This window comes from Struthio camelus, chromosome Z, assembly GCF_040807025.1.
Source record: "Struthio camelus isolate bStrCam1 chromosome Z, bStrCam1.hap1, whole genome shotgun sequence".
NCBI lineage: Eukaryota > Metazoa > Chordata > Aves > Struthioniformes > Struthionidae > Struthio > Struthio camelus.
Genome location: NC_090982.1, coordinates 70,081,404 through 70,091,563, shown reverse-complemented (window position 1 = coordinate 70,091,563; position 10,160 = coordinate 70,081,404). Strand labels below are relative to the sequence as shown.

Sequence of the window (10,160 nt, the reverse complement as noted above, 5' to 3'; positions counted from 1 at the left end):
TTGGCAAAGCAGAAAGGAGTGGGGGAGTGGAGGCATACAGATAAAAAGAAGAAAGCATTTCTGATTATACAATATATCCCTGACATGTTGTTACACACAAACCCAATATTTAGCATTTAAAAAAGAAAAAAAAACAATAAAAGAAACAGCAGCTGTTTCTATGTGATGTCAGAGAACAGGTGTGATACAAATCTCCATACCAGCGCAATCATATTGATCTCCTGATGATGCACGCATGAAGCACATGTGCAAACATTATCGACCCGTCCAGCATCTCATTTCCAGGAATATGGCCTGAAAATGCCCCTCTATAATTGAAAACATTGTCAGGATAAACACTGTATTGGCCAATTATTAAAAAAACAAGCTAACTAAAAAAATAGGTGAACCTGATCCCCCCCCCCCCGGCACGCTCCCGCATCCCGGCACGGACGGTGGGCAACTGCAGCTCGTGCTCCCACGCCGCCCTGCCCGTGACCCCCACCGTGACCCCGCGGGGCCACCCGCACCGGGGTGAGACGTGACTCAGCCATGGGTCTGCCCCGGGAGCCAAACTGCTGAAGTCTGCGCGCAGCGGCGCTGCGACGCCGCGGAGGGCCCCGTCCACCGGACTGGGCTGAGATCCCCAGACTCGTTGCACAGGGCCAAGGCAGCCGCGGGAAGAATTGGTGGGAACGCTGCCTGGGGATGGGGCTGCGGGAGGCAGGGAGAGGGGCGCTCTGCCGCCGTGGGACGGGGGCGGCGAGGGGAGGCAGGCCTGTGACCCCTCAGCCGCCAGCACGGTCTGCGCTGCTGCCGAAGCGCCCGGCGTGGGGCTGAGCGGGCTCCCTGCGGCGCGGTGGACGGGCTGGAAGGGGCAGGCGCACCCCCGTCTCCCTCCGCTGAGCCTGGCCCAGGAGGGTGAGGGGGACACCGGCTCCTGGAGGCACCTTGCCCCCAGGGTCCGTCCCTCCTGGACGAGGCGGCTCCTGCAACCAGCCCTTTCTTTGCGGCTCCGCGGTGCGGGCTGTTTTGCTATTAATTGTTAAAGTCATCTGCCATTAGAGGGCACTAAACACCCCTGCATTAACGCTGCTCCGCCGAGAGAGGAGGGAGAGGCAGGCAGGCAGGCAGGCAGAAAGAGTGGCACCAATTTGGGAAAAGATTAAGAAGGATGTGGAGTCCCGGAGCTTCTGAAGTGATCAGAATGCCCGGGCGCTGCTCAGGACGATGATCATAATAATAACAAAAAAAAAAAATGCAGCGAGGTCAATCATTTACCAGTCTGCTTCTTAATGCGTGTGACTGCAGGTGGTACAGAGGGACATTGTGATTCATGCCCACTTTCAAAGCGGGACCAGGGCCCGGTCTGAGGCACCCAAACAACTGTCTTCTAATATTAGCACGGCTGTATTTCTGGATCTATTATAGTCTGTCCAGACAGATCCCATTGTAATGGGATCTTTTATTAAAAGATTAGCACTATCTCCTGCAGTTGGTGGAAAAAAATCTGTTATCACTGAGTTATTTGCAGTTGTGGGGAGGGAGCGGGCGGGGGGGGGTCGGGAGACGGGGTGGGGAGGGGGGGTGCGGGGAGGGCCGGGCCGCGGGCGCGGAGGGCTGCGCGCACCGTCCCCTGACCCGGCAGTGTCCGGGAATTCCTGTCTGCATACTTCGCAGTCTGTTGTGCTTTGGTGGCTCAGAAAAGCGAAAGAATCGAAATTTAAAAGGCAGCTTTTGAATAAACAATGCCATTTTCCGTTAAGTAATCGTTTTGTATAAAAGGAAATATCGCCTACTCAGTTTCATTCAGCGGTGCCAAAAAATGTTATAAATGAGAGACCGCCAACTTTTCTGAGGGGAGAATAATGCCAGACTGTGCTTAATAAACTAGTGCCCTAGAAGTTCATTATCGATGTTGCAATCTTTTCTGATTCTGAAAGGAGACCGCCTACGTCGCCCCCATTCCCGTCTCGTCCTCCCGGGCTCCCAGTGAAAAGGCTGTCACTTGGGCAGAACCCTAGGTATTAAACTTTTATTTGTTTTGGGTTTTTTTTTTGGGGGGGGGGGGGGTTGGTGTTCTGGGTTGGATTTTTTGTTTTTTGTTTTCTTTTTTTTTCAGACGAGTCCCGCCGAGCGGGATGTGTGTGCGCGCCAGCCGCCTCTCTGCCGTCGGAGGTGCGGGGCGCGGGATTTATTAGTAGCCGCGACGTCGTGTGGGGATGGCGGCGGCGGCCCGCAGCCGCGGAGCGGGCGCGCAGGAGGGCGGCCGGGCTCCCCTCCGCGCCCCGGCAGCTCCGCCGCCCCGCGCTCAGCACCCATGCGCACCGCTCCGGACCGGCGGCGGAAAGGGGTGCCCCCTGCGCGGGGACCCCCGCGGCCCCCAGCCCCGCGGCGCGGGCGCGGCCCTTTGCGCGCCTCCCCCGTGCGCGGGCGCGGCCGGCTCCGCGGCCGCTGCGGCCGGGGTTGCGCTCCTTCCTGCTGCTGCGCAGACGGCTCCGGCGGCTGCGCCGCGCAGGGCTGGCTCGGGGCTGCGCGGGTGCGCGCCTGGGGGTGCGCGCCGGTGCGCCCCTGTGCGCGCCTGTGTGTGCGTGCACCTAGAGCAGATAATTGGAGAGGGTTTCCAGAAGGTGGAAAATGTCACCTGATTCACACTGAACTTTTTAAATCTCCCCACCCCCGAGCAGACACACACACACATTAGGAGACCGCCCACCGCAGACAGCTAAGACCCCCGTATAGATTTAAAGAGAGACTGCATTCAGCGCCTGACGTTCATTCAATAGAGCGATCATCGCCGGCTGGCTGGTGCTCGCTCCCTCTGCCTGCTCCCCGTGATACTGTTCCGCGTCTCTTCCACTCCCTGCCATACTGAGGATGTTAAATCGGAGAGTCCACCCGGGCATGCTCTTACTCCTGATGTTTCTGTGCCACTTCATGGACGATCAGACAGTGCAGGGTAAGATGAGACTGCTTATTCGCAGATACATTTTTTTTAACGTATTTTCTGTCTTTCGGGCAATGCTCAGTTTGCTGCGGTGTTTGAACGCCTCTCTCCAAGGTCCAACAGGACAGAAGTTAACTGTGGGCAGGGGGTTGCTTTGTACCAATGTGCAGAGGTGTCATTTAGGTTCCTTTTTGATCGGATCTTCGTGCTGCTATGCATAGGCAGAGAGGACAGATGAGGATGTTTCTTGGGATTTATTGTTATTATGCAGCTTGAATGAACAACAGCATCGGGAGGGAACTTTCTTGGTGTCGGATTGCGAATGAGTGCTCAAAGTTTGTTGGTAATTTAGCTGAGATTTTTATCTCGCCTGTCTGACGGAAGGAGAGGTGGTGATGGGGAGCCCCACAATTACAGCTGACATTTTCAGAAACCAATAGTGGTCATTTTCCAGACATTCCTTTAATACTGGGATTTTTCTCCCTCTCTCCCACCCCCTCTTTTTAATGCATAGTGTTTGTATGTTGTGAATTCTTCTGCACTGAAGAATATGGTTAAATAAGTTTTTTTTCCATGTGAACAAAACAAACCCGAACCTGATATTGACAACTCTTAAGAGCCCTCTTTCGACACAAGGGAATATTGATTTTTAGTTTTGGAATTTTTTCCCCTTATCTTGAGGGTGTTCCAGCAATAACCTGGATATCTTACCACTGCTTATCATTATTCTTTTCTTTCTTTCTTTTCTTTTCCATTGAGCACAGCTTAAGTTATTGTAGTGTAGGCGACTGTAAAACGCAAAACTTTTTTTTAAAGGGCGTTGTTTGTTCAATGACTTGAAGGGGGCGAGAGATGTTCCCCTGTGACCAGCGACATCTCGAGTGGCCGATCCTGACCCCTCACTGTGGTAAATTCCCATCGGAGTAAGGAGGCAGGATCGAGCCCTCGCTGGATTAGCACCAGAATCAATTGCTATTGAGTTGCTGGAGAAGTCACATTGGTTGTTCACGAGAGACTCATCCCAACCAACACTCTCCAGCTAATAAAGGGGGAGTTGCTTGGACTAATGTTCTTGGCTTGACTCCACAAATAACAGGGATACTAGTAAAAAAAAAAAAAAACCTTCTATCCGGTTTAAGGACAGTGTACTTTCCTCTGAAATGCTTGCGGGAGAGACGACACCTACAACTTTTCCAGTTTGATCGGTTTTTAAAACTCTGTAGGGACCCTCCTACTCTATGTGCCCTTGAATTTTGTGTACTTTGCTCACTTCTTTGGATCTCTGCTAACTTATTTTAGTAAAGGAAAGACATTTGTTAATAGAAGCAGCAAAATGTGGAGATTTCGAAAGACTTCACTAACAGCAAATGTTCCCAATTCGTGCAGATTGCAAAATGGGCTGGGACTCTGAAACTCTGTGCGGCACTAAAACAATGCTGCTGTGCAGACGCGGTGAGGAGGAGAGGGCAGGGGGAGGAGGAAGGAATTTGCAAGCGCGATTTTCTTTTTATTCCCTTTTAAATGCACATCCTTTTCAAGCGTCGGTCACGTGCAGGCAGTGTTCCTTCTGCTCTACATATGGAATAAATACCTAAGAAAACTGCCGCCTCCTGTTTTGATGAGGTTTTTTGGTTTTTTTTTTTTTTCAAACTGCGCTCCCAAACGGGCTGGTGTAGCTGCGGGTTATGAAATGGGACAAATAAAAGTAAACAGTCTAGTAAAAGTCAGTGCAAGGCGCACGTGTTGTGTCTGGGTCACTGGTAACTGACACTGATATGGCTGAGTGTCTCCCTCTCGCTCGCCCTCTCCCCCTCCCGCAGCTGGGAATTGTTGGCTCCGGCAGGCGAAGAACGGCCGCTGCCAGGTCCTCTACAAAACTGATCTCAGCAAGGAGGAGTGCTGCAAGACTGGTCGCCTGACGACTTCGTGGACAGAAGAAGACGTCAACGACAACACGCTTTTTAAGTGGATGATTTTTAATGGGGGAGCCCCAAACTGCATCCCGTGCAAAGGTGAGGGGCGGGGGGGGGGGCGGGGGGAGTGTTTGTGAGCTGCATTTTGCTACGGATCAATCCAGCCAGGGACTGGGGTGGGGAGGAAAAGGAGTGGGAAAGGAGTTTGGGGGGGGGGGGGACAGTGGCCCCCTGCTTCCTTCCTCACTGAGGGCTGGAAGTGCATGTTGTCCTAGCCCCAGGATCAGCGAGGGGGGAGCCCCCTTCCTGGTTGGCCACTTTCACATTGGGCAAACCAGGGCTGTGGAGGGGAGTGAACTCCTCTCTCCCCCGCCCTCGCTGGGTAGGAGAATTTCCCTCAAGTTTTGTCTCCTGCTTGGGGGGAAAGGTGTTTTCTTTTTATGCTCTGGAGTTGCAGTGGCTTTTTTTTTTTTTTTTGCAAGCAGTTTTGACAGGAAGTCTGATCTGCACGCTCGATACTAAAGCGGTGCCTCTTTCCTTCCATCAGAAACGTGTGAGAATGTGGACTGTGGACCTGGGAAGAAATGTAAAATGAACAAGAAGAACAAACCTCGGTGTGTTTGTGCTCCGGATTGCTCTAATATCACTTGGAAGGGCCCTGTGTGTGGCTTAGATGGGAAAACCTACAGGAACGAGTGTGCCCTTCTCAAAGCCAGATGTAAAGAACAGCCTGAACTTGAAGTCCAGTATCAGGGCAAATGCAAAAGTAGGTTTGCAAATCTAATCCGATCTCCCTCAAATGCCAAAGGGTGTGTGTCTGAGTGTAGGGAGGAGGAGCTGACGTACTTCCCCACAGTAACCAGAGCGATGTTCCAAATGCTGGGAGACAGTAACTAAACCACGCTTAACAGACAAGAACGTGGCTGGATTGAGAGGTCCCCACAGTCTAGCAGCACTTGTGTCCTCCCAGCTACCCTGAGATGGGAAGGTTTCCTCCAGCGGCCTTTAAATGACAAAAGCTGCTGAAGGCTTTTATCTGATCATTTGTTTCATTGTTTCATTGTTTCATTCCTCACTTGGGCTCTGGGATCTCCTTTTAATCACTGTGTTTTTCCATCTTTATTTCAGAGACCTGTAGGGATGTTTTATGTCCAGGCAGCTCCACGTGTGTGGTTGATCAAACTAATAACGCCTACTGTGTGACATGTAATCGAATTTGCCCAGAGCCTACCTCCCCTGAACAGTATCTCTGCGGGAATGACGGCATAACTTACGCTAGTGCCTGCCACCTGAGAAAAGCTACCTGCCTACTGGGCAGATCCATTGGATTAGCCTACGAAGGAAAATGCATCAGTAGGTATCTCGGTTGGAGGGTAAGAGTGGGGAGAGCTTCTTGGCTTGGCTGTTTTGGAATATTGTGTGCGGAATCGGATGCATGTAGACCGTGAATGGGAGCAGGACAGAGACTTCCAGGGGCCTGGGCTTGTGCTCCCTCCGGGAGAAAGGAAAGCCAGGGGCAGCTTTACTCCAGCAAAGACCGCAAAAGGGGCGAGGGAGTAGAGGGCCTGTTCCTGCTTCTCTTGCTATCAGTGTGGGTGCTGACATTAGTATCCAAGGGAGAAGTACCCACACCATCAAATAGATGATGACATGGTTACAGTGTAACAAGGTCTCAATATTCAGTGGATTTGGATTCCTGGAAACAATTGTCTTCAAGTGGTCTTGGCAGAGCTTGCTTTAACTTAATTGGAAACATCTGATCACTTTTTCCTCTTTAAAAATACCACATAGTTTGGAGACAGTTGGTGCATCTCTGTGCATCGTGACATTTTGTATTGTGACTGTGATTTCCAGAAAGGAGTGATAGTGAAGTGTGAGTGTTACAAGGAAGCACCTTCAGGAAAACCTCTGCTCCCCAAAACTGCCGGGGGGGTTCTGGGGAGTCTCAGGCTGCTTTTAGTTGGCATAGGTTGAGGTAAATTCACTCTCTAATCTTGTAGATAACTACTGTATGTGGTTTAGTTTAAAAATAATCGATTTAGAAATGTTGAATGTGTTGGCAAATTCTGCACTTACCACTAAAGTTATGGGGAGCTGAATTTCCACTGTTTATCAGACAGAGTAGGGAAGGACATGTGCAACAGGCAAATGTAATTCTGCATTCCCAGGGCCAGACTCTCCTGGCACGGCTCTATTCCCTCCCCCACAGATAGACAGGCAATGCTTTCCAAGGAACTACTTGCTTGAGTAAAACCAGCAGGTATCATCACACCTATTGCATCTGAGCTTTGTCTATTCACAGTTAATGGAGGAAAAGGAGTTTGGGATTGCTTGTTGTTGCTTTTCTTTTTTCTTTGTCTTCTGACTTACCTCTAGTATCCCGTGTGTATTTTTAGAAGCAAAATCCTGTGAAGATATTCAGTGCAGTGCTGGGAAGAAATGCTTGTGGGATTTTAAGGTTGGCAGAGGTCGGTGTGCCCTCTGTGATGAGCTATGCCCTGAAAGCAAGTCAGACGAAGCAGTCTGTGCCAGCGATAACACTACTTATCCAAGCGAGTGTGCCATGAAAGAGGCAGCCTGCTCCATGGGTGTGCTTCTAGAAGTAAAGCACTCCGGATCTTGCAACTGTAAGTGAGATTTTTAACTCTGCAGACATTTAAGGCTCCTGAAGGCAATCCCTAGGTAATAAAGACTTATGCTTTCAAAAATAAAAAGGCTTAATTTAGAGATTCAAGATATGGTACATGTGCAATATAAATATGTATATATCAAGCACGCATTTTGGTTACTGCTAAAATGCAGTAGATCTCCAACAATTGGTTTGCTCTCAGCTTGGGATTTGGGGGCTATTTTAAGGAGAAGTCATTTTATCTGAAAGGGGTTGCCCTAAGAGCATAATTCTAGTGATTTTTCCTGATTTGTTTGCTCTCGTGTGCTTCGCTGATTGCTTTATTAACACTCAGAAACACTCTAACTCTGTCCAAAAGAACAAGCTTAATGGTAGCACATGGGCATCTGGTTTAGCACAGTTGCCTCTACTAACTCTGAATGAAGGGCACAAAGCAGTTAAACCTAGAACACAAGAGCGCTTTTTATTTGATTTCAGGAATCTGCCAATAAAACCTGAGCCATTGATTCTTCAGAACTTTCTGCAGTTATGACTTCATAGATTATGTATAAAAAAAAAAACCTTATTGCATAACAGCAGATGCCAAAGAGCATCTCACTACAAGTCGCATAAAATGCAACGCTGTATTATGGCTGTTCAGAGGGCTTTGAAAACATGCACTGAGCTGCTTCTGCGCTGTTGTTGTCCTTATTTAAACAACAGCTCCCCTGTATTCCCCCATCTAGCCATTAATGAAGACCCAGAGGAAGAAGAGGAAGATGAAGACCAGGACTACAGCTTTCCTATATCTTCCATTCTAGAGTGGTAAAACCTCCATCACTATTGGAACAGCCATTGGGCACGAAATCAATGTCCATATTGTAAATAAGTGTATGCTTATTTATTTTGGGGAGAAAAAAAGTATACATATAGTTGAGTCTTGTAGACATTTATTTATACTGTGTCATGTTTTATAATTTATACATAAAATGTCTGGTTGACTGTACACCTTGTTTTTTGAAGAAATTTATTCGTTACGGGAAGAGCAGTGTTATTTATTGTGAGGTCTCTTGCTTGTAAAGTAAAGTTTTTCTTTTTTCTTGTAAACTATAAAAGTCCATTCCTTAGAGCTTACCCACATGATCTCATCTCTTTGTTTCACTGATGTTAACTCTTTTCCACTTTAACAAACTTGCATGTCGGTTTCTGTTATGTTTATTTATTGGATTTTCTTCTTGCCGGTTCTGTACATAAAAGATCCCTCGGGTTTTTGTTTACAAGGAATCTTGACCGACCAAAAGGCGTTGTAACTGACTTAAATATACTTCCAGGGTGCAGTGAGGCGATCTTTAAGGAAACTTCTTCCACTTCACTTTTCTCTGCTTCTGATCACATCATGTACTGAAGTGATCTCAATGTGCTGAGCATACATACTGTACTATAAGAATTCCGGACCCAAAGAAATCGGATTATGAAGGTTGTTAATAGCTACATGGCTAACTGTACTAAGAATAAAGTTTTTATTTTATCTTTATTGGGTTTTTTTGTAACATGCAGAAATGTTTTATCAGGTGTTTCCTTTAAGATGGTCTTGCAGTACCACTTTTGAAGTTTTGTTTTCCCAATCAGTGTGTCACTAAAAGTTATATCAAAGCTTTATCAGTTCAAGTTTCTTGCTTTTCATAATACTTTTTTTCTGATGCAATTTTATATTTTCAAACATGGCGAGTTAAATATAAATTCATTTAAATATATAGTTTTGTACTTTTCTACCATGTAAATGTGCAATGTATATAAAAGTTATAATGTGTATTTGTAAATAAATGATGAGTGAAAAAATAAAAAATGGAATTTTCCCTAGAAGCAGTCCTCTGTTCTTGGTTTTAAAGGGTTCTGGCCCTCCAGTGCAGAGAAGAGGTATTGGTAGTTAGGGGCAAGGAGGCTTGTGTTCATGCAAGTGAAACATATTGGCCAAAGCTTTCAGCTGAAATTGATTCAAGAAAGCTCTTCTTTTCAGACAGGACCAATGTCCTCAGTTTGTTGATATTACATACTTTTAAACCCAGGTAAACTGATCAATGAGAAGACGTACAGCATTTCTGTCTCCCTCTCCCTCCTCTAGGTAAAAAGTTTGTCATTTCTTGGACACTTTAAATGTGCATACTTCTAGGAGGTTTTGAGTATGCATTTGAAGTTTTGCTAAGCTTCAGATTCATGCTACTGCAGTATTCTGCTGAAATTGTATCATCATTTTAGATGACCAATGGAAAAAAGCAAAAGATGGCCTAGCTGCCCACATGCAAGATCTGTAACAATTACCACAAAAGACAAAAAAAGAAGGTAATCAAAGAGCATGCTATCTCTTGGAGATGACTTTCTCCCCATAGGAAACATAATTCAGAGATTCTGCTTAGTGAACCAATACTCAGACAGGACACGCTTTTCCAGTGTGGATTCCAATACAGGGAACTGAGAGGAAGAAAACAGCCATAAGCGCAGTGAACTGAGGGGAACAATAATAGCCATGAGCTCCAACAGGGACAAAAATCCTGTTTTAAGCTACTTGCCCTATGCTGTTCTAACAAATAAGGCTCCATTTAGCAAAATGTCTTGTCACACTGCATGCAACTTTAAAATGTATTTATGCACCTTACTCAATTGTGTTTAAGTACTTTTCTGAATTGAGGCCTGAGAGCTGAGGTTGACTTACCCA

General features: G+C 47.2%; 1 protein-coding gene across 3 annotated transcripts; it reads left to right on the top strand.

The window, feature by feature from the left end:
- The first annotated feature begins 1,927 nt into the window (after window positions 1-1,927).
- Window positions 1,928-8,979, top strand: LOC138064509 (follistatin). Of its 3 annotated transcripts, none has more exons than XM_068927389.1 (7): window positions 1,928-2,003; window positions 2,766-2,938; window positions 4,747-4,938; window positions 5,387-5,605; window positions 5,968-6,192; window positions 7,236-7,466; window positions 8,194-8,378. In XM_068927389.1, exons 2-7 carry the CDS (start codon window positions 2,857-2,859, stop codon window positions 8,274-8,276), a joined length of 1,032 nt encoding a protein of 343 aa, XP_068783490.1. In that variant the 5' UTR covers window positions 1,928-2,003; window positions 2,766-2,856; the 3' UTR covers window positions 8,277-8,378. The 3 variants fall into 3 exon arrangements, with proteins under 3 accessions (XP_068783490.1, XP_068783493.1, XP_068783491.1); XM_068927390.1 differs by lacking the exon at window positions 1,928-2,003 and adding an exon at window positions 8,779-8,979 and having other exon boundaries at window positions 2,673-2,938; window positions 8,194-8,272; XM_068927392.1 differs by lacking the exons at window positions 1,928-2,003; window positions 8,194-8,378 and adding an exon at window positions 7,946-8,137 and having other exon boundaries at window positions 2,579-2,938.
- The last annotated feature ends 1,181 nt before the right edge of the window (window positions 8,980-10,160 follow it).

Coding starts and splice junctions, on each gene's coding strand:
- LOC138064509 (XM_068927390.1), top strand. CDS start 2,857: ATGTTAAATCGGAGAGTCCACCCGGGCATGCTCTTACTCCTGATGTTT. Junction 4,939..5,386: donor AAACTGCATCCCGTGCAAAG/GTGAGGGGCGGG, acceptor TCCTTCCATCAG/AAACGTGTGAGAATGTGGAC. Junction 6,193..7,235: donor CTACGAAGGAAAATGCATCA/GTAGGTATCTCG, acceptor GTGTATTTTTAG/AAGCAAAATCCTGTGAAGAT.